We start from the raw sequence: 24,845 nt of genomic DNA on the forward strand, positions 1-24,845 counted from the left end.
TTGAAACTTTAGGTATTTAATACAACAGAAGCTATATGGATTTCAAAATAAATGTATTGAAGTGAGGACTGCCTTATTCCTCTAGATTGCTGAAGCCAGTAGGCTTTTTACCAAAGGCTTTTTTTTACGAAAGTAAGTGCTGTATCCTTAAAAACCTTATATTAGATAACTTTTGGTATCCTAATTTTAGTAAATTTATTTAATTTAATAAACTAATAATATAATAATTTGTTTAATTTTATTATTACTAGTTTCTGCTGTATTAAAGATGAAGTTTTTATCTGCATATTTTATACTTACAGTCTCTCAGAGAACTGCCTTGTTATTTAAAAGTCATCAGAGGTGTACCAAGTTTGAAACAGAATGCCATAACCGTGTCTTTTATTAGACAAATAAAAGTGCCATTCAGTGATTTTTTTTATTTCACTTAATTTGTGCATTTCAAGGCAATAGATATGTGCTGAAGTTCATTGTATCACAAATTTGTAAGATGGCAGCATTTACTTAGCATTCAAAGTCAATTGATGACCATTCTCAGAACAACAAGGCAATTCTCAATCCACTAAATCCTTATTTGGTATGTGTTGGAATTGTTAAAATTTAGTTTTATCAGCAATCATCTCACTTTTGAAAATATCACATTTTTTTGCCTATTTGTATAGTGTTAACAAAGAAACTTTTTTTTTTTAAATAATCATTTGAAAGAATGCATACTTCTGGTTAATAGGAGTTATCTACAGAATACAAAAGTATGTGCTATTTATAAATGGTCTCAAAACTCAATTTTATGCCACATACACAAATGACTACACTACATATATACAATTATTAAATAATAATAGGACATAGGTCCTTCAGCTGTATTAAACTTAGACATCTTAGTTTGTTTGGAAACAAAGTTTTTCTGTAATGGCATTGATCTCTCATATGTAGTACCTTCAAACTAATTGGTACATTACAAATAAAAAGTATATCCCTACTGGGACATACAACTGTTTATTTGTAATAAAGTACCAGTAACCTGGCAGCTCTATCAGTGGTACTGTCATTTCATAAGAGGGTGGGAAAATCACAGTTATGCTATAACACTACAGTACGAGAGGTGCTAAGAGCATAAAAAAGGTTCATGCATAGTATTTAATGTATTTATATTTCTCTAGGCATGAAGAGTTTTAAGTATTTTTATTTTAAAATTTATAAATATGACTTTTCTTACCAATAAATTAGAAAAATAAAAGTTCAACACATAGAAAGAGGTACCTTTCAAGTGGCATATGGAAAGCATATTTAAGAAGGTCATAGTTTTTTATTATGTGAAAAAAAAAGGAAAAGATCGAAAAGTGGGCAGCAGCAGTTTGTAGACCTAGCATTAACCATATTGGATTGCTATTATAACCTTTTACTTTTTGCACTTATTCGGCTGATGGGATAAATTTAATTCAGTCAGAATGGAATATTTTAGATGCTTTACAACAACTAACTTAACACACTCAAATTATTTTTCTTATAAATTCAGCTTGAAGCACACAGCTATACTTCTTTATGTAAAGAAACTGACTACACCTGTCTTGCTTTCTCTGAGGTAACCTATAAATATACACTTATGCTTTCTTACATTTTATGCAATAAGGATATTCTGAATTCGCCCCATATTACCACAAGTTCGAGTGTGTTAAAAGTGATAACATAACTTATGTATACACAATCAGAATATCCTTACATTTTGTCAATACTAATTTTTTGTATCTAACCAACCAATTATTTACAAATTTTCACTCTGAACCACTCCATTCCTTAACTGCCTTGGTGTTGTGCTGCTACTTGCTTCAGATGTTCCAATAGGCTGTCCATTTACTGTAATGTTAGCGTATATAGGCTGTGGGTTACTACTAAAAGTCACAAGTCCGTTCGGATTGTTGCGAATTGCACTGTTGCCATTCAGATTACTGTTACTATTAATCTCTGTTTCTAGTGCTAGTCTGGGATAAGAACGTACCACTGATGAATCTTTATTGTCTGTAGCACGAACTATTGGCAGACTGCTTGTTTGCTTGAAATTCTTGGCTCTTCTCCTGTAGTAATTTAAAATCATACAAAAATACTTAAGTAACACAACTTAAATTTACTTGCATATCATTAGAACTTGTTTTTTAAAAAATGTTGTAACAGTATAGACTTCAGTTCAGAAAAAATATAGCAACTAAAAGGGAACTGATTACTATTAAATTTACCAAATTAAAAATGATAATTTAAATTAGTGACTGCTTATTAACATTGTAATAAGAGACACCAGGTGATGCTTGATTAAATTCAGAGTTTTTATATTTACATTACCAGTAGACAAAATAAGAACCAGTAGCCTGTTTATTCATACCCAGTATTATAAACTGAAGGTGCACAAGTGCTATTTTCAGCAGTTATTTTCATTGGAGGTAATCTCTCATTCAGTTATGAGTTTTTCAATATGAAATTAATCACAGATATGCTTTGTATTATATCAGAGATGGCTAAAAGCAACTTTTGAATCGGCTAATTTGAGTACATCAAAAGATGAGTACAGTGACAAAAATCAAATCGCTTCACCTAACATAATTAACTTTTAAAGTTATAAAAATGAAGAGCACAGGTATTGTACTAATGTCTTTGTAACACGGCAATGTCTCTTCTCCCCCCCCCCAACTTTAACATAACTTAAATCAGCACACTTTCAAAAGGTCAGTTCTTTTGAAAATTCTCAACCTGAGTTCTTTGGAACCCCAGAGAGTTCTTTGAACATGTTTAAAGGGTGCCACATAGAAAACTGCAGCAATAGCATAAAAATTTAAAACTTTTTTTTAATTATACAGTATTATTTGTTTTCAGTCTAGCATATTGTTTATATCCACTATCAGTAGAGCACTGCTGTGAATATCCAGTAGCACCAAAATCTTTAAGTGTAAAATAGCATTAGCAAAGGCACATGATGCAAGAACGCAAACTTATATAGCTTCAGCCAAAAAAAAAAAAAAAAAACCCTTATTTCACCCATCCACTTGCTCCAAATGTTTGTCAAGTTCTGCCTTGAATCTATTTAAGCTATCAACTTCTACAACGATAGATGGAAGTTTGTTCCACCAATCAACCACCCACTGGCTAAAGGCAAACTTCTGCACATCTATCCTACAACCGTCTTTCCTCAATTTGAATTTATGCCTTCTCAGGCGATTATTCTGAGCAAGAGGAAGAATCCCATCGGCACTGAGCATGCTCAAACCATTCAAGGCTTTATACACCTCAATCAGATCACCTCGCAGGTGTCTAGTCTCCAGGCACTGTAATTTGCAAAATGTAAGCCTTTCTTCGTAAGAGCAACCTGTTGTTCCATTCACTAATCTTGTTGCCCTTCTCTGTACTCGTTTGAGCAGCTTACATCCTTCTTAAAATGAGGCCTCGAGACCTGTATACAGTACTCAAGTTTTGGTCTGACCATTGCCTTATACAAGGGGATAATCACCTCCTTATCCCTGCTAGAAAAATTCCTGTATATCATTGACAAGACACCATGAGCTACTCTTGCAGACTGTGTGCACTGCTCAGAAAACTTCATATCTGCCTGCACAATTACCCCCTGGTCCTTTTCATTCTCTACCACTGTCAATGTAGTACCACAAAGTTTATACATTACTCTGGAATTACTGCATCCCATGTATAGTACTTTACATTTGTCAATGTTAAACTTCATTTGCCACCTCTCAGCCCATCTGCTCAACTTTTCTAGATCCTGTTGCAGCAGTGTAGTGTCATTAACAACCCTGCCAACCTTCGTATCGTCTGCAAACTTGGACATTAAGCCTGATATCATTTATAAATACAGAAAATACCAATGGATCCAACACTGAACCCTTAGGGACTCCACTAATAACATTAGTCCACGAACCTGCCTCCAGTGCCACACTGCTCCAATTTGTGCAGCAGTCTTCCATGTGCAACAGTATCAAAGGCTTTTCTAAGATCCAAATACATGATATCAAAGTTATTCTTTGCATCCGGTATTCCTTTGTGACTACATCATAGTATCAAATCAAATTAGTCAGACAAGACCTCCCCTTAGCAAACCCATGCTGTGTCCGAGCTATAACTGAAATCTTGTCTAGATGATCCTTCAATGCTTCTTTAACCAGTGCCTCCATTAATTTTCCTGGAACAGAAGTTAAACTAACATGTCTGGAATTACGTGTGTCTCCCTTTGATCCTCCTTTGTGGATTGGGGTCACATTTGCACATCTCCAGTCCATGGGTACCTCCCCTGAGTCCAGGGAAGCTCTCATAATTATGGCTAAGCATTTGCTTACTTCCTTTGCTGCCTCCTTTAATATAACTGGATAAATTCCATCCACCCCAGGTGCCTTTCTTGTGTTTATCTTCAACAATTTCTCCTCCACTTTACTCTCAGTTATTACAAGATTATCTAGCTTACTGCCAGAGTTGAATACACCTCTGGCATTCCCCTCCCTGAATAACTCCTCATGTGTCAATGTCGATGCAAAATATTCATTTAGTTTGTTAGCTAACTGAGCAGGATCATCAACAATAGAACCATTGATATCAAGTGGACCAATCTGATTCATCTCTTTTCTTCTAGAGTTTACATAAGTAAACAACTCTTTGCTGTTTTTCTTTGCCAAAGTTTCTTGTAATCTGCCTTCGCCTGCTTAACCTCCTTTGTAACTTAGTTACTGACCAGCTTATATATGTATCACATGCATTTTTCTTCTCTGTCACATGTCTAATTAATTAGGTGCCTCCGTAGCCAGGTGGAAAGGAGCGACAGTGCGTAGCACATGCTTCTTGATTAGACCGGGGTTCAAGCCCGTCACCACCAAATACGGAGGATACGGAAAGGTCAGGGAATGACCACTGCATATTCCCAGAGCAATATGTCCTTAGTTGCTAATGCTCCTAAAAAACCAAAACAACAACAACATGTCTAATTAGTTCATCTGACATCCATTTAGGCCTAAATCTTGAACAATATTTCTTTCTTGGTATGAAAAGCCTAGTAGCTTCCAAGATTAATTCTTTGAATGCTTCCCATTTTGAATTTGCTGTCGGTAACACAATCAGTTGATTCTACCATATAGAATTTAAATACTGTCTCAGATCACCGTAGTCACCTCTATGAAAGCAAAAACCCTTCCCTTTACCCTTGATGGTAGTTACCTCTTTCAGTAAATCCCACTTCAGCACACTATAATCACTGCCAACTACTGGTTCCTTTATCTGCAGATTCTTGATGCATGCAGAATTATTACTGATAATCAGATCAAGAGTATTACTCCCTCTAGTTACCTCCCAATAATGCTGCTGTAGAAAACAATCATCTAATAAATCCACAAAAGCCTTGCTACTGTGTGAGTGACCAACCCACAAATTCCAGTCAATATCCGTTAAATTAAAATCCCTCATTATAAGACACTCTATTTCTCTGCACAATTGCTCATTATACTCCTCACATTCATTAGGTCTATAACAGACACCTACTCTCATTTTTCCTTTCCCAGTGCTTATGTCACACAAAACAGACTCAACATTGCATTGTCCATCAGCATCAATTGGATGCACTTCCTTAGATTTTGTGTTTCTTAACTAACAGCATAGCCCTTCCCTTCCTGTCCTGTCTATCCTTTCTGTACACATTGTACTCCCCAAATTCTAGTTCTGCACTGCTTATGTCTGTGTGACACCATGTCTCTGATATCTCAACAATATCTGCCTTTGATGTCTTGACTAGCACTTCAAGCTCATCAAATTTGTTAACTATACTCCTAGCATTGGTGTACATGCAAGTATATGTGCACCTGTGTCTACTTAGTTACCCTAACACATCCCATGAATTTACTTGTTCCACTATGACTCCCAGCAGTCCTGGAAATTACCATTGCCTTGCTTTCCAGGCTGCTGCTCAATTGCATTTGAATAGAAGTAATGCAAGAATCACTTTTACCTCTGCCAGCGGCTACTGTTAATCTATTAGTCTGTGTATCTCCCCCAAGCTAACAGTTTTCCGACCCACCTAACTCTGCCTCGATAACATCAGCAAAAATTCTTGCCCCCTTTATATTTAAGTGTGTCCCATCCCTGTAGAAGCAGTCTTTCCTGTTAACAAGCACAGACCAGGCTGAGAAAAATTCTACCCCTTGAGCCTTGCACAGTCTCTCCAGGGCCGAACTGATTGACAAGGCTCTCATCATATACTCCCTCCTGTTGTATCTTGGCAGAATTGCAGACACTTTCAAATTCAACTCTAACTCTGCTTTTTTTTTCAGCATTGTCTTGTACTTGTTAAGTAATTCTACCCGGTCTCCTACTCTTAATATCATTAGTGCCAACGTGTACAACAATATCACCCTTTGTGCCCTTAAAGGATGATATCTGCCCTATAACATCATCAACCTTTGCTCCTAGCAGACATACCCTGGTCCTGTTCCATCTATCCTTTTTGCACAATATGTTCCCCGTTTCCCTGACAACAGTCACCTACAACAACTAGTTCCTTTGGGGCCAGCGCATTCTGCCTTGGGGGTTGTCGCTGTGTTGCGTGAAGTTCAAGTGCAAGCTCTGGCATTGATGTGGGCAGCTGGGAGCTTGATGGGCCCCTCAATTTAAATCCTTTGAGGGCATCCATCCTGTCATTCATGCTCTCATATAAGCTCATAAGAATGCCGAGTTGGCACCTGATTTCCTCCCACTCCTTACATCATGCACACACAAAGACATTCCCCTTGGCAATATCATGTACTGTTCCTGATTGCTCCACAAACATCAAACAAACAGTGCATTTCAATAGACTGTGATTCAGAGGACAACCGCTCCCTCTCCCCTCAGTTCTCCCCTGAGCCACAGCACTTCCACTAGTTTGAGCCTTTTGCTTTGTTGCTCTGGTCTGAGTCATGATTTCTATTCAAGTTCAATAAAATTCCAATACGAAATATAACCCTAAACCCATATCCAAATGCAGTTATAACACTATATATATGTATTTCGGTATTGAATATTATCTCCGAGTTACGTTACATATGACTTCCTTAGCCCCTGTCAACTTATATGTATTAATTTGTGATGTTACGTTTGTAATAACTAGGTCACTATATTTATTTAGTTAATGTACAATTCAATTGACAATGAAATTTAATAAGATTAATTAATGCAACTGTATAAGGACATTTATTATTCAGGTTCTTTTTTTTTTTATGGGTATATACTAATGGCTAAAATGTTGCTTCAGCGATGTTTCTAAACTCAATACACTAGTGCTGTCTTATACTACAGTTTCAGTTATACAATAATGGATATAAAAAAAGAGTAAATGGCAAACCACCGATTTCACACTGGAAATTAGCAAGACGGCATGTCTCTCAAAAGGGAAAGTATATATTTTTACTGATACCACTTCTGCAGTATACTCAGTTTCAAAAGTAAATTATTATAAACAGGAGTTATTGGGGGTTAAGAAGTGGACAATTTCTCCTCTTCTTTACCTAAACTAGAGGAACAATAAAAATATCAATTAAATAGTAATTTCATGTAGGAAACGTTTGAAAGCTATACGAGCTTTGCATCTTCGCATTGTTCTTTTGCTTTAATATTCAAAGTAAACACTTACTCTTGAGAGGGGAACCAGCTGATGTAATCTTTCTGCTGTTAACTCAGTTACAGTAATTTTTTGTAAATAGCACATGACAAACTATCAAAGACTAAACTTATGTTTACAGGAGCAAAACACTGCTAAACAGCTTAACACAGTGTACATGAATTGATAAACCAACAGTATGCTTTTACAGCATGTTTCTTGTTATATTTGATGTTCTCAGTAATTGCAGTATACCATGAAGTTTGTTTACATTTTTTATAATATGCAGAAGTATATCAGTGAAAAATAAAATTTGATTCAGAATACAAATCAGCCTTATTTTGTTATTTTTCAGAGTTTTTGCCATATGTAGTGATTTCCAAAATCACATGTAATCTCAGGGATACTTGTTAGAAAGAATGACAGTTTTTTTTTTTTTTTTTGGTTCTTTTCCTGTAATGTCAGGGAGAATTGTATTTCTATTCTTTTTTCTTTTAATCCTTTAATTGTTGCTTGGCATATGACAAACAACCACTTTAAAATTTTTTTTTTTTTTGGAAATAAAATGAAATACTCACGTATCATGCTATAGTATTTTTTGTTTTGATTTACTAGGGTTATGAGAGGTTAAAGAATCCATTGCCCTGTAGGTGCACGATGACCATGAAGGGATGCAGATGATCTGCAAGGATGGACACGTAACCTGGACCATTCAGAGATATGTCTAGATGTACCAGAGGTCCCAAAATGTGCTGGTTTGAACATGCCCTAGACCATTACTGACCGTCAACTGCCTGAACAGTTACTTGTTGACACGACAGGTGCATAGCTTCGTGCAGTTTCCACCAGATATGCACCCTCTCGTTTGCTTGAAATAACTGGAAATGGTACTCATCGGACCAGGAGACTCATCTTCAATCATCCAAAGTCCAGTGTCAATGTTCTTTTACCCAGTTGAGGCATAGAGTCCTGTGTCATGGTGTTAGCAATGGGACTCTGGTGGGTAGGTAGTTCCCATAACCTATTGCAGCTAATGGTCACCTGATGATCATGGTGGATGTTTCTGGCACCTCCCTCGTTGTAGTCTGTGGTGATTTGTGCCTCTGTCTCTCTCTCTCTCCAGTTGGCTGAAACAATGAGAGACAGACATCGACAGCCATGTTCATCCACCAACTTTCACCGCCCAGTGCTGTCCATGATGAGATGTTATTCCTGAAATGGCATATTCTTGATATACTCTTGATACTGTCATTTCTGTACCACCTCCGTGACAGAGTGACCCACGTGTCAGCACCCACTATCATCCCTTTTTCAAAGTCTGTTAACTCACAACATTTATCCATACTGACATCGAATTACCATCTATGTGACGCAGCGTTACCTATATACCTGCCAAGTGGTGGGTTCATCCATGTGCAAGAGGAGTGACAGTGTCACATTGCTCAGGAACCAGGTATCCCACAAATTCTGTCCTTTTGGTGTACTTCTGCCTTGAATTTATTTAAACTATTCCTTTTTTCATAGAAACAAATGGAGTTTGTTCCAACAATCAACCACCTGCTGGCTGAAGGCAAATTTCTGCATCAATCCTGCAACCATCCTTGCTCAATCTGAATTTATGCCCCCTCATGTTTCAGCAAGAGGAAGGATGCTACAGCTAGAGTGATGACATCCTTCCTCTTACTGGAATGTAAGAGGAAGGAAAAACAGAGCACCCTGTTTTTTCCCTCACCAACCTCGTTACCCTTCTCTGTACCTGTTCCAGCAAATTCACATCCTTCCTAAAATAAGGCCACCAAATGTGTATGCACCACTAAGGAGAATTATCTTCTTATCCCTGCTACCAAAATTCTTGTATATTATTGACGAGCTCTGTACTGCTCAGAGAACTTCATATCTGACTGAAAAATTACCCCTAAGTGTTTTTTCATTTTCCACTACTGTGAGTGTAGTACCACACACTTGGTATCATATGGGATTACTGGTATACCCATATGTAGTACCTTGCATTTGTCAACATTAAACTTCAGTTGCATTTTTCAGCCCATCTGCATAGTTTTTTTTTTTTTTTTACCTTGCTGCTTGTTTGTTTGTTTGTTTATTTGGTTTTTAGGAGCATTAGCAACTAAGGCCATATTGCTCCGGGGATATGCAGTGGTCATTCCCTGACCTTTCCGCATCCTCCGTATTTGGTGATCACGGGCTCGAACCCCGGTCTAACCAAGAAGCGTGTGCTACGCACTGCTGCTCCTGGCTACGGAGGCGTCGACCTTGCTGCAGTAGCATATTTGATTACTGTTATTAACCACTCTGCCAACCTTTGTATCATCTGCAAACTTAGATATCATGCCTGATAGGCCATTATCAATATCACTGATAAATATGGAAAACAACAATGGATCCAGCACTGAATCCTGGGGACTCCATTAATAACATTAGTCCGAAAAAAAAGTGGTGTCCATTGATATTGCTCCTGTATATATGCACCAGTTTTTACTTTGTTATCATAACATAGCCCACATATTTGCTTGTTCCATGAGGACCCCCATCACCCTGACACCTTGCTTTCCAGATTTCTGTATGTTCTGATAAGAATCACTTATCCTCTGCCTGTAGTTAATCAATTATAGACTTGCAGGTGTAAGCTTGTTTGCTTGCATCTCTTTCCACTACCAATAACATTAGTCTGTGCATCCTACCAAGTTAGCAGTTTTCCGATCCACCTAACAATGCCTTGATAGCACCAACAGATATTCTTGCACCCTTTCTGTTTCAGTGTATTCCATTCCTGTAAAAAAAAAAAAAAAAAAAAAACTCTTCTGTTAATAAGCACAGACCATGCTGAGAAAAACTTTACCCCATGAGCTTTGAACTGTCTGTCTAGAGCCAAACTGATTGATAAGGCTCTCATCATGTACTGCCTACTTTAATTTCTGGGCAAAATTGTAAGTACTCTCAAATTTAATCCTGATTCATGAATTTTCTCAATATTGCACTGTATTTTTAGAAATGTTGCAACTGGCACTATTATCAGAATTTGATATATTCAAAGAAACTGAATAAGTTAGTTTTTCACCTGAACTCTCATGTATATACCTTGATGTTGGTAATTCCAGACTTGCTAAGTAAGCTCTCAGCTCTCCTACAGCTAATATGATTAGTACCAACAATATCACCAAGCTTCCCTTAAAAGATGATATCTGCTCTTCGTCATCATCTTTTACCCCCAGCAGACACCTCAGTCCTATTCTACCTATCCTTTATCCTTTTTGCACAATATATTTCCCATTTCCCTGACAATAGAGTCATCAACAATATCTGTTTCCTGTGGGATCAGTGTATTCTGCCTGTGGGATTACTTTTGTGTTGTTTGATGCATGAGTATATGTTCTGTCATTGAGATGGGCAGCTAGAGCTTGATGGGACCCCCATTTTACTTCCATTGAGGGCATTAACCCTGTTCTCCAAGCTCTTATAAGTGCTCATCAAAATTTTATGGTCACACTTAATTTCCCCACACTCTTTGCACTGAACATACACAGACATTTTAATTTGGCTGTATTAACCCTGGGGGCTCACATCTGGTGAGTATGGGCTTGGCACACCCAGGATCCTGAGCTGGATATCATCATTCTTCTCTTTCTTGGTGATTCCCTTCTATTTTTGTCTCTCTCTCACTCTCAGGGTTACTCGGGAAGTTTTTTTTTTTTTTTTTTTTTTCCTCCTGGTGCAGCATAAGCCTCAGGCTTCCTTGCATCATATGGATATTAATAATAATAATCATGTCCCATTCAGCCAGATCTGCAATGTGGAAAAAAGGACATTTTATAAGGTAGTGATGCATAGGAGAAATGTCCTCTTCAAGCTACAGCACTACACTACTTTGAGCCCTTTGCTTCTCTTCTCTAGTCTGAGGAATGATTTACATTCAAATTCAGTTTAATTTTACAGCACTACACTAAACTAAGAGATAACTAAATGCAATAATAACCGTACTGTATTCACAGATTATGCAACAATATACTTTTGTCTCTTTCTCTCTCTCTCTCTCTCTCTCTCTCTCAGGGTAACTCGGGAATTTTTTTTTGGCTAGTGCAGCATAAGCCTCAGGCTTCCTTGCACCGTATATAGCTAATAATAATAATAATATGTATTACACTTCTTTTGTCAATGGCATATTATAATTTGGTTATGTACCTGTCATATTTTAAAAAAATCATATTTGTTTTTCATAAAGGGATTGCCAAAATTGATGAGGGAGTAAATATAAGAAAAGACCAGTGGGGGAAAAAAAAAAAAAAAAAAAACTCGTATAGCACAAGGTATTTCAAAAAATGAACACTGGAAAAAATTATGTAGGTCATAATTGAAAAAACTTTTTTTTTTTCAGTGGCATAAAAAAGTTTAAATTAAACTATTATAATTAAAAAAAAAATTATCTGACACATGTCATACAAGAAGATCTAGATAAAATCAGCAAGATGCACTGTTAAGTGGCAGTTGGGATTTAACAGTGATAAATGCAAGGTACCGTATTTAAGTAATTCATAACATAATGAATAATATACCAGGTGGGTTGTACCAAACTCAGGGGTAGTGGAGGGGTAAATGTACATTCTGACATAAAATTCTCTGACAAGTGCAAGCAAGCTGCTAGAACAGACCATGAAATTTTGATAATTGTATACAGATACTTTGCCAGCAGGAAAAACGAGGTGAAGATGATTATCCCATTGTATAAGGCAATCGTTAGGCCATATCTAGGATACCGCATACAGTTTTGGAAACCTCATTTCAGGAAGGATATAGGTCTGTTGGAAAGAGTAAGATTAGTTAGGTGGCATGAAAAGATATTCTTACCAGGAAAGGCTGGGATGTTGTGAATTGAAATCTCTTGAAACCAGTCATCTGTGTCTGGGCACCTAACAGAAGTGTATAGAGTTTTAAAAGGGTTAAGCACACCAAATTCTAATGGCATCGTTACCCCATCTCACATGAAAACACAAGGGGCATAAAATTTAACTGGAAAAGGAATGTTAGCATTAGTAGAGGCATACAATGCAAGAAAGCAAGCTTATGCAGCATCAGCCAAAAAAAAAAATCCTCCCATTTCACCCCTCCATTCATTCCAAATGCCTGTCCAGCTCAGCCTTAAATTTATTTAGGCTATCAACTTCCACAACAAAAGATGGAAGTCTGTTCCGTTAATCAACTACCCACTGGCTAAAGGCAAATTTCCGCACATCTCTTCTACAACTGTCTTTCCTCAATTTGAATCTATGCCCCCTCAGGTTCTTAATCTGATCAAGAGGAAGAATCCCATCAGTAATATGGAAAAAGGACATTTTGTAAGGTAGTGATGCATAGGAGAAATGTCCTCTTCAGATGAGCAAGCATTCAGCTTGCTCATCCCATTCAAGGCCTTATACACTTCAATCAGATCACCTCACAGGTGCTGCAATGTTGCAAGACAGATGTGCAGAAATTTGTATTCAGTCAAAGATGGAATAAACTTCCACCTGATGTTGTGGAGGTGGGTAGTTTGAATAAATTCAAAGAAGGTTTGGACAAATTGAAAGAAATGGAATTTTTTTCTTACTTTTTGTTGATATAATCACCAATGAGATGGTAACAAACACTGAAAACAATTTCTTGGTTATCATACCTTGTTTAAAAATAATTATGCTCCACTTATGAAAAGTATAGCTTATAAAATTGTAAAATCAGGATAACATTAACCAGAATTATAAACCTCTGATTTATGTATGGGATATACACCGATGAGCCAAAATATTATGACCACCTACCTAATATGATGTTGGTCCTCCACGTGCAGCCAAAACAGCTCATACCGGGTGAGGCATGGATGCTACAAGATTTTTAAATGTGCCTTATGGTATCTGGTACCAACATATAACCTGCAGATTCTTTAACTCCTATAGGGTCTGTGGTTGAGATGCCGCAGATCGGAGTTGCTGTTCCAACACAAACCATAGATGCTTGATGGGATTGATGTCTGCAGAATTTGGAGGCCAAGGCAATACTTGGAAGTCTTCTTCATGTTCCGTGAACCAGTCTCGAACAATCTGGGCGGTGTGGCATGGCGCATTATCCTGCTGAAAGATGGCACGGCCATAGGGGAAGACCGTTGCCATGAAAGGATATACTTGGTCAGCAATGATGTTTAGGTAGGTGTTAGATGTCAGAGTGCCCGGCACATGGATCACTGGACCCAGGGTATCCCAGCAGAACATCGCCCAAAGCCATGACACCACTGCCACCGGCTTGTTTTCATCTCATGGTGCATCCAGGCACCTTTGCTTTCCCAGGTAAATGACGTACACGTACCCAGCTGTCCACATGGTGTAACAGGAAATCTGATTCATTGGACCAGATGACCTTCTTCAAATCACTCAAGATCCAGTTTTGATGCTTGCTTGCCCATTGTAGGCACTGTTGTTGGTGAACTGTGGTTAGCATAGGCACTCGGAGCAGCCTGTGGCTACGCAGTCCCATTTTCAGTAGGGTTCGATGTACTGTGTGTGTGTGTGTGTGTGTGTGTGTGTGTGTGTGTGTGTGTGTGTGTGTTGTGGCATGTTACTCCCGTCACCAGCATTTAAATTACCAGCGAGTTGCACTACAGTCACCCTTCTGTTGCCACATACTATCCAGGAGAGCCTTTGCGCATCTCGAGCATCAATGAGTTGTGGTCGTCCAACACCTTGCCAGCAGTTCATGGGATTCTCCTCCTCGGACCACTTTCGGTAGTTACTAACCATGGTTGACCATGAGCATCCCACCAGCCGTGCCGTTTTGGATATGCTCTGACCCAGTCATCTGGCCATTTCAATTTGGCCTTTGTCAAACTCTCTTAAGTCTGCTGTCTTTCCCATCTGAAGAACAAGAGTAACACTGATTAATGAAGCTCAGTATCAGGTGTTTTTTATACCGCATCCTGACCAGCACACATATCATAGTTCACCTGCAGTTACTTTGATTTGCATAACGACTTGGTGGTCATAATGTTTTGGCTCATTGGTGTATTTTATGTAAGATATAGTGCACTTGTATTTACTAATTTCTGTCTCATTAGCAATAGACAAGCAATCCTGGAGATTCTCTCTTTTGTTGAATCAGAATCAAAAAAAAAAAAAAAAAAAAAAAAAAAAAATTAAAAGAAAACTAAACATATATAAATTGGAAAAGCAAATTTTGATCCTGATGTAGTTTGCTCCCCAAAATATACTTTCCTGTAACTACACAGTCCAGTCACAAATTTTTAAAATATCATTTTTTTGTATGCATCTCTTTGTTCAATGATGTTATAATCTTTACAATTTATTTATTTTCATTCACATATAAGTTTAAATACATTGTGAGTTATCTATATTAAACAAAGGAAGTGAAATACGACAACAGTTTCTTATTTTATGGAAAGTTGATTTTTAAATTTTAAGATATTAGTATTATAAATTGCATTAAAGTAATAATAACAAAAGAAAACAAAACATGTATAGCCAACTTACGCTTTCATACAGATGACAGCTACAACAATGATGATGATCAACAAAGCACCAGCACCTACTGCAATTGCTATTCCTGAATATAAGCAAAATAAATGAAATTGCAATAATCTTTTTTGAGTATTATAAATTGCATATACATAAATTACTTTTTTTTTTTTTTTTTACTGTCTAATCTATCTTTATTACCTATTGTTTTTGAAACATCAGATTCTTCATCTTGCTCATCTGATCCTGAAAAAGAACATTCTGTTAAAATAAATGCAAAAATATTTAAAATAATGCAAACAGTTGCAAACTATGTGATTGCAAGTCATATAAATATAGTACAGGCAGTTTTTGCTTTATGAGTTCCTGGGTTTACGAGTTTTTTTTTTTTCCCAAGTATCAAGTACAGTATGAACATTAATTGCAAAAAAGAATGTTAAACATTCATAAATACTGCATTCCGAACCACGTGCATAGCTATACAATACAGTGTACCCAGCTTTACGATATTAATCAATTCCAGAGACACCATCGTATCATTAAAATATTGTAATGTAAAGCCAATAACATATTGTTTTTTGGTAATTTGTTTCAAGATCTAAGAAGTTGAAATTTTCGCTGTATAACTAAGCTATTTATCTCTCTAAAATGTCATTTTTAAGATCACAAGTGCGACCTTAAGGCCATCTAAAAGGTCACGATCATGGTTTGTAAATTGTATTAGTTATCAATTCAAATCATTAAAATGCACTACACTTTCATCGTTACCATATGTTCCATTATAAGAATCAATTGATACTGTTGCACATGGAAGACTGCTGCACAAATTGGAGCAGTGTGGCATTGGAGGCAAATTGCTGCTATGGATAAAGTGGTGGTTGAGGAGGAGAAGACAGAGAATGGTAATCAATGGACACTGCTCATCGTGGACTAATGTTATTAGTGGAGTCCCTCAGGGTTCAGTATTGGGTTCTTTATTGTTTTCTGTATTTATAAATGATATTAATGATGGTATATCAGGCTTAATGTCCAAGTTTGCAGACGATACGAAGGTTGGCAGGGTTGTCAAGGACACTACTGACACTATGCTGCTGCAACAGGATTTGGAAAGGTTGAGCAGATGGGCTGAGAGGTGGCAAATGAAGTTTAACATTGACAAACGTAAAGTACTACATGTGGGAAACAGCAACCCCAGAGCAACGTATCAATTCTGTGGTACTACATTGACAGTGGTAGAGAATGAAAGGGACCTGGGGGTGGTTGTGCAGGCAGATATGAAGTTCTCTGAGCAGTGCAGACGGGCTGCAAGAGTAGCTCATGGTGTATTGTCAATGATATATAGGAATTTTTCTAGCAGGGATAAGGAGGTGATTATTCCCTTGTATAAGGCAATGGTCAGGCCACACCTAGAGTACTGTATACAGGCCTGGAGGCCTCATTTCAAGAAGGATGTAGAGCTGCTGGAACGAGTACAGAGAAGGGCAACAAGATTGGTGAATGGGACAAAGGGGTGCTCTTACGAAGAAAGGCTTAAGTTTTGCGAATTACAGTGTCTGGAAACTAGGCACCAGTGAGGTGATCTGATAGAGGTGTACAAAGCCTTGAATGGTTTGAGCATGCTCAATGCTGATGGGATTCTTCCTCTTGCTCAGAATAATCACCTGAGAGGGCATAAATTCAAATTGAGGAAAGACAGATGTAGGATAGATGTGCGGAAATTTGCCTTTAGCCAGTGGGTGGTTGGTAGGTGGAACAGACTTCCATCCCTTGTCGTGGAAGTTGATAGCCTAAATAAGTTTAAGGCTCAGCTGGACAGGTATTTCGAACGAACAGAGGGGTGAAGTGGAAGTGGTTATTTTTTATTTATTTGTGTTACTTTTTTTTTTTTTTTTTGGCTGATGCTGCATAAGCTTGCTTTCTTGCATCAAATGCCTCTACTAATGCTAATGCTAATTTTAAACGCCTTTGTGATATTTTTCTGGAGGTCACGACCATAAAACAATAAAAGCAATTTGCACTTTCCGGTTTATTGTGCTTTTCTGTTGCTGCAAGCAATTATATACGGGTAGTAAACTCAATGTTATTGCATTTGCAAAAATACCGATAGCTGGAATTGTGTGGTTTTTTATGTTATTATGGTGAAATGTGTTTCTCCTTTACTGAAATCTTCAATCGTATAAAAAACATAAATTTTCAGAATTTTCTGTTCATTCCTTTTTTTTTTTTTTTAAGCTTTGTAAACTTGTTACTCCACGCGAATCATGTTAGTTGCAATTTATGTGTGCCGTTAAAAAATGCTTAAGCATGCAATTGTGAAATTTATTTCTGAAGAAGGCGTCTCCTCGTGCAACAAACCAACAAGTGCCAAGCCAATAATGAGTGATCAACGAGTGTGCATTTAGTTGACGATGATGAAGAATAAACATTCTTTAACATTTGTAAGTCATAAATTATTTCTATATTATTATAATTTTTTCTTGATTTTACAGGCTACGTTTTCATTTCTTTTGATAAATCAATCATTGTTTAAACATAAACTAATTTCATTGTTGAGAATGTAACCCCTATTTTTAACCTCATATCTATGGGAAATAAATTCCCGCTTTATGAGTTTTTGCTTTGAGGAACAAATTAAATCGTAAAGTCAAGAACTACCTGTAATTTATTAATAAGGGCAGAAAAAAATTAACTTGAAATATATGGCTAAATTATTAACCTTCTTATAATGTATAAAATAAATTTTTTTTTCTTTTTTTTTTTTGTTATACATAGACAATTTTATATGGGTATTTTACCCATATACCTGGTATATATTTCAAATACCAGGATTTCAGGGTGTGTATTTCAAATACATACCCTGATTTATTGCCAAATGTCTATGAATTGGTGTTAAAGGGTAAAAAAAAAGGTAAACTGCAGGTGTTTTCCCTTCTTGGAAATTTGCTCATATCCAGCCAGTTACTAAAAATGGTGACAAATCCCTTCCATCCAATTATCATCCCATCGCAATTATTCCTACTCTTTCCAAAGTAAGGGAGAAATCAAGTAATCGCCAACTCTTAAACTATCTGGAAATCTTTCATCTGATCAACGATTGCCAGTATGGATTCCGTCAGTGTCGTTCCACTGGTGATATTCTGGCTTATGTTACCCATCTATGGACAAATTCAGTGGAAAAGTTTGAAACTCTTGTCATTTCAAAGGCTTTTGATCATGTTTGGCATAAAAGTCTTCTAAATAAGCTTCCATCCTACGGTTTTCTAGCTGTTCTTTGTAACGGATATCCAGTTTTCTCTCTGACTGCTCACTGCGGGTGATGGTAGACGGCTCTGTCTTCTAACGTCTCCACTAATGATCGTGTTCCACAAGGTTCAGTTCTTTCTCCCACTCTTTTCCTCTTATATATTAATGACCTTCCATTGACCAGAAATTCTATCCATAGTTTTTGCTGACGATAGCACATTACATTTCACCTTCCAGTTTAAGAAACTTTGTCCTGCTCAAACAGCTTCAACTTCTCAAGTATCCATTGCCATATCTTTAAATGCTGATCATCAGGTAATTTTCCAGTGGGGCCAAGAAAACTCAGTCCTGTCTTATACCTTGCAAAAAGGATTCTTCTGCTCTCTTGCTTATCTTTGATGACCCTCCAATTTCTAGGCAAGATGATATATCTCTTTTGGGGATTACCCTGACTTCTAATCTTTCTTGACATAAAGAACATTACAAATATTGCTTCCTCTGCATCTGTACAAATCGCACGTCCACCCTACCATGGAATATCGTTCCCACATCTAGGGCGGTGCCCTCAAAACCGCTCTCAGGCTTCTAGATTCCATTCAGAAGAGGGCAATTAGATTAATTAATGACTCATCTCTAACAGAATCTCTCCACTCTGTATCATAGATGTACTGTTTCTGCTGCATCCCTTTTCTACAGATACTTACATGGGCACTGTTCTGAATTGGCTTCTATAATTCCCGCTCTCTCTTTCAAAACAGTCCGAACATGTGCCACCACCAGCCAACATCCATTTACTGTCCAACTTCAAATTCACAGAACCAACTTTTCATCTTCCTTGTTTATTCATTGAACTGCTGTTTTCTGGAACAACTTTCCGTCATACATATTTCCTGAAAATTACAATCTACAGATCTAGTCTAATGTCAACAAGTAACTTCTTTCGTCTTTTCAACCTTCAACCCATGCACAGTACTAATTACTACAGGTTCTAAAAAAAAAAAAAAAAAAAAAAAGTACCTGTACATAAGAATGATCCTTGAGAATAAAAAAAAATAATAAAAAAAAATCTAGTATGCAAAACTGATTTATTTAACATGATATACTGTAAGATAATAAACTAATTATAAGGAATGTGGGAAATGAGATTTTTTTCCTTTGGCAATTCATTTTTATTTTATTTTATTGTTTATTATTAGTTATATTTTGTAGTTTACAATAATATACCTATGTAAATCCGAGCAGATGCCATTACAGAATTTTTAGTGTGAACCCCCAAGGGTTTACGAACCACCGTTAGGAACCGCTGGTCTATAACATATATAGGAGGCAATATTAAAGGAGGCAGCAAAGGAAGTAAGCAAACCCCTAGCCATAATTATGAGAGCTTCTTTGGACTCAGGGGAGGTACCCATGGACTGGAGATGTGCAAATGTAACCCCAATTCACAAAGGAGGATCAAAGGCTGACACAAGTAATTATAGACCTGTTAGTTTAACTTCGGTTCCAGGAAAATTAATGGAGGCACTGGTTAAAGAAGCACTGCAGGATCATCTGGACAAGAATTCAGTTATAGCTCAGACACAGCATGGGTTTGTTAAGGGCAGGTCTTGTCTGACCAATTTGATTGGATACTATGATGTAGTCACAAAAGAACTCGATGCAGGGAATAACTTTGATATTATATATTTGGATCTTAGAAAGGCTTTTGATACTGTTGCGCATGGAAGACTGCTGCACAAATTGGAGAAGTGTGGCATTGGAGGCAAATTGCTGCTATGGATAAAGGGATGGTTGAGTGGCAGAAGACAGAGAGTGGTAATCAATGGACACTGCTCAACGTGGACTAATGTTATTAGTGGAGTTCCTCAGGGTTCGGTGTTGGGTCCATTGTTGTTTTCTGTATTTATAAATGATATTGATGATGGTGTATCAGGCTTAATGTCCAAGTTTGCAGACGATACAAAGGTTGGCAGGGTTGTTAAGGACACTACTGATACTATGCTGCTGCAACAGGATCTGGAAAGGTTGAGCAGATGTGCTGAGAGGTGGCAAATGAAGTTTAACATTGACAAATGTAAAGTACTACATATGGGAAACAGTAACCCCAGATCAACATATCAACTCTGTGGTACTACGCTGACAGTGGTAGAGAATGAAAAGGACCTGGGGGTAATTGTGCAGGCAGATATGAATTTCTCTGAGCAGTGCAGACGAGCTGCAAGAGTAGCTCATGGTGTCTTGTCAATGATATACAGGAATTTTTCTAGCAGGGACAGGGATGTGATTATTCCCTTGTATAAGGCATTGGTCAGGCCACACCTTGAGTACTGTATACAGGTCTGGAGGCCTCATTTCAAGAAGGATGTAGAGCTGCTGGAACGAGTACAGAGAAGGGCAACAAGATTAGTGAATGGAACAAAGGGTTGCTCTTACGAAGAAAGGCTTAAGTTTTGCAAATTACAGAGCCTGGAGACTAGGCATCGCCGAGGTGATCTGATAGAGGTGTACAAGGCTTTGAATGGCTTGAGCATGCTCAACGCCGATGGGATTCTTCCTCTTGCTCAGAATAATCACCTGAGAGGGCATAAATTCAAATTGAGGAAGGACGGATGTCGGATAGATGTGCAGAAATTCGCCTTTAGCCAGCGGGCAGTTGGTTTGTGGAATAGACTTCCATCGCTTGTTGTTGAAGTTGATAGCCTAAACAAATTTAAGGCTCAGCTGGACAAGTATTTCGAACGAATTGAGGGGTGAAATGGGAGTAGTGGTTGTTTTTTTTTTTTTTTTTTTTTTTGGCTGATGCTGAATAAGCTTGCTTTCTTGCATCATATGCCTCTACTAATGCTAATGCTAGACTGTACATTCTTGCCTTATAAACAAGTTTTAGTTGACATACAAACATAATCAGATGCCTGTATTTTTAACATATATACAAGCATCTGTCTCCAATGAACATGGCCTTTTATAGATTATAAAAGTGCTGTATTTTTTATTTATTTAATTTTAATTTCGATATAACCTTATTTTCTTTTGATATAGAGATCAACACAAAACCTTATTTTTAAAAAGTGACGTGGTTTTTGAATGATGGATAAAAACAAATCTTGTTCTGTGCAGCACAAAAAAAAAGGAAACAAACATTGGACAGTCACTCTACTGACTGTATCAATGTCATCGGGCAGTGTGTCCTTTCAGTGGGTTTTTACAGAGATTATAAATAAAATCAATAAATGCACTTTGGAAGGTGTACACATTTTCTATAAAGCCAAGGGTAAGCAATGGCATTAGCATTAGTCCTTATAATGTACAGGGATTAATAGGATTAAGTAGTTAACTACTATTATAAAATAAATGTGTAGAAAACATAAACAAATAATAAATAAAATCGACAGATAATTACAAGGTAAAAATTAGTCTTATAAAGAGACTATAGCAATCTGTCCATACATGCTGATTATCTATATTCACAATTAGGTATGACTAGAATTAAATTCATAATTCCAGATGTTTTCTTTCACTAATAGTTTACTTTTGTGACACTAGCCATCATTTTTGGCAGGCAAGGCACTTAAAACCACACTTTCTAAACCATATGTGCATTGATTTGCCTTCATCACTAATGTGGCCACCCTTTTTTGAACCCTCTCCAGATGGTTTTGTACCTTTTTTCTTTTTCCAGGTGCAATCTCCAGACTTAAATAAAATTTCTCAAATCTGGTATAACCATATGATAACCTTCTTCCTACTAACATAAGTTCAATAAATAAGAAACGGGTGCCTTCCTAGCTGCCTGTTTACGCTGTATGGAATTTTATTATTATTATTTTTTTAGTTAAGTGTGCTAATGCATAACATAATGCAAGGCTAATTTTCTGTCTGTCCTGGCACTATCTGCTGTTCAGATGAGCACCAGCCAACTTTTTACTGACTGAATTCCCCTTTCCACCTGCTTCTGAGGGCCCACCCATTCCTTGAATCCTCCTCAAAGTTGTTTTAAACTTTAATGGTACTTGTTTTACTATTGATCTAATGGCCATAGTTAGCCTTAGGTGGAGTGTACTGCCCACTTAGGGCTACACTCCCAAACAACCTGATCCAAGGAGATCACACTTGATGGAGACGGCATGGTTCTCACACTTGCTCTAAGTCATAGCCCTGTTCAGTGGGAATTGTAATACCTTTAACAGATGGAAAAGGGCGGTTTTGGGAAAAAAAAAATGTCAAGGGGAGCTAAACCTGGTATGGCGAATAGCAAACTACAGTGATGAAGAGCTTTGCAAGAAATTCTTGAATAAAAAGTGCTAAGTGAGCAGGGGCATCAGTGTTCTTCCCAGGATCTATTGAATGGGCACACCATCTGGCTGAAATTTAAGTGATTCTTGTGGTAATGTATGGTATTGCTCACTGATCTCAATAAATATTATTTCGAACATACTATGCGATTGAGGTCAATGTGACAGGAGCATATAATGTTAAATTATGCAATTAATTTTTGCTCTGGATAGCTTAAGTCACATTTATAAATAACAGAATTTTATAATATTGTGAAGTATTGCACTTCCCCACCTGGCTACTTCATAATGCCGCCCTGCTGGCAAAATTTTCTCGGGAGAACACTGGGCATTATCTTGATGCAAGCGCAAACTCCCAGAAGTTCACTTTTCTGGAAATTTTCTTCAAGCAGCATTGTGAAATCATTGTAGAAATGTTTTATAGTATTCCTGATTTAATGTCTGACCATATGGGACAAGTTCTTAATCAACAATGTACCTGCAAGTCAAAACATAGCTGATTGAAGTTGTTGTTCACATTTGATCAAAATTGCCTTGATTTCTTGTATCTTGGAGAAGATGGAGTCTTACAGTAAGAAGACTGGGCTTTCGTTTTCAGATCATAGCTATACAATCACAATTTGTCACCAACAGTGGTGGAAGACAGAAAATGTAAGTCAGAAGGAGCACAGTGTTAAACGTTGTGACATGTAAGAACTATCTCTGTGATTACACTTAAGAAAAAAATTGATTCATATCTTGTTATGGGGTTGAAAGTAGGTTTAATTTATAGATTTTGGGGTGCTAAACATGGAAATAGTATTTAAAATGGAAGATTGGCTCTTGTGTTTTTGAAAAAAGTAGTTTTTATTTTTATACAAGGTATTTTTTATTTATATGGCAGTAAGATTGTAGCTATAAACATACCTGTATCAAACATTGGACCTTTTTAGCATTTTTCTTGTATTCAGTTTCCAGAGCATCCCTTTTCACCATCCAACAATAATAGGCTAACACGGTGGCATTTAATTTGCTTTTGTATCTTTGTTTCATTGCTGCAATGTCTTGATGGAAATGCATTAGCATTAGTAGAGGCATTTGATGCAAGAAAGCAAGCTTATGCAGCATCAGCCAAAAAAAAAAAAAAAAAAAAAAAAAAACCACTACTTCACCCCTCTGTTCGTTCAAAATACCTGTCCAGCTGAGCCTTAAACTTATTTAGGCTATCAACTTCCACGACAAGGGATGGAAGTCTGTTCCACCAACCAACCACCCGCTGGCTAAAGGCAAATTTCCGGACGTCTATCCTACATCTGTCTTTCCTCAATTTGAATTTATGCCCTCTCAGGTGATTATTCTGAGTGAGAGGAAGAATCCCATCAGCATTGAGCATGCTCAAACAATTCAAAGCTTTATACACCTCTATCAGATCACCTCGCTGGTGCCTAGTCTCCAGACACTGTAATTTGCAAAACTTAAGCCTTTCTTCGTAAGAGCACCCCTTTGTTCCATTCACTAATCTTGTTGCCCTTCTCTGTACTCGTTCCAGCAGCTCTACATCCTTCTTGAAATGAGGCCTCCAGACCTGTATACAGTACTCTAGGTGTGGCCTTACCATTGCCTTATACAAGGGAATAATCACCTCCTTATCCCTGCTAGAAAAATTCCTATATATCATTGACAATACACCATGAACTACTCTTGCAGCCCGTCTGCACTGCTCAGAGAACTTCATATCTGCCTGCACAACCACCCCCAGGTCCCTTTCATTCTGTACCACAGAGTTGATACGTTGCTCTGCGGTTGCTGTTTCCCATATGCAGTACTTTACATTTGTCAATGTTAAACTTCATTTGCCACCTCGAAGCCCATCTGCTCAACCTTTCCAAATCCTGTTGCAGCAGGATAGTGTCAGTAGTGTCCTTGACAACCGTGCCTACCTTTGTATCGTCTGCAAACTTTGACATTAAGCTTGATATACCATCATCAATATCATTTATGAATACAGAAAACAATAATGGACCCAACACTGAGCCCTGAGGGACTCCACTAATAACATTAGTCCACGACGAGCAGTGTTCATTGATTACCACTCTCTGTCTTCTCCCCCTCAGCCACCCCTTTATCCACAGCAGCAATTTGCCTGCAATGTCACGCTGCTCCAATTTGTGCAGCAGTCTTCGATGTGCAGCAGTATCAAAAGCCTTTCTA

The 24,845-nt window shown here is 37.4% G+C and overlaps 1 protein-coding gene across 1 annotated transcript in view; it reads right to left on the minus strand.

The window, feature by feature from the left end:
* Positions 1–1,271: 1,271 nt before the first annotated feature.
* Positions 1,272–24,845, minus strand: part of LOC150081074 (P-selectin-like) — a 265,101-nt gene continuing 241,527 nt past the window's right edge. Inside the window, 3 exon segments of the mRNA XM_090382138.1 lie at positions 1,272–2,072; positions 15,136–15,208; positions 15,322–15,366. Of these exon segments, the coding sequence (XP_090238264.1) occupies positions 1,763–2,072; positions 15,136–15,208; positions 15,322–15,366 (428 nt within the window). The 3' untranslated portion in view covers positions 1,272–1,762.

Source organism: Mastigoproctus giganteus, chromosome 9 (assembly GCF_048544385.1).
Source record: "Mastigoproctus giganteus isolate SK-2022 chromosome 9, ASM4854438v1, whole genome shotgun sequence".
Lineage (NCBI taxonomy): Eukaryota > Metazoa > Arthropoda > Arachnida > Uropygi > Thelyphonidae > Mastigoproctus > Mastigoproctus giganteus.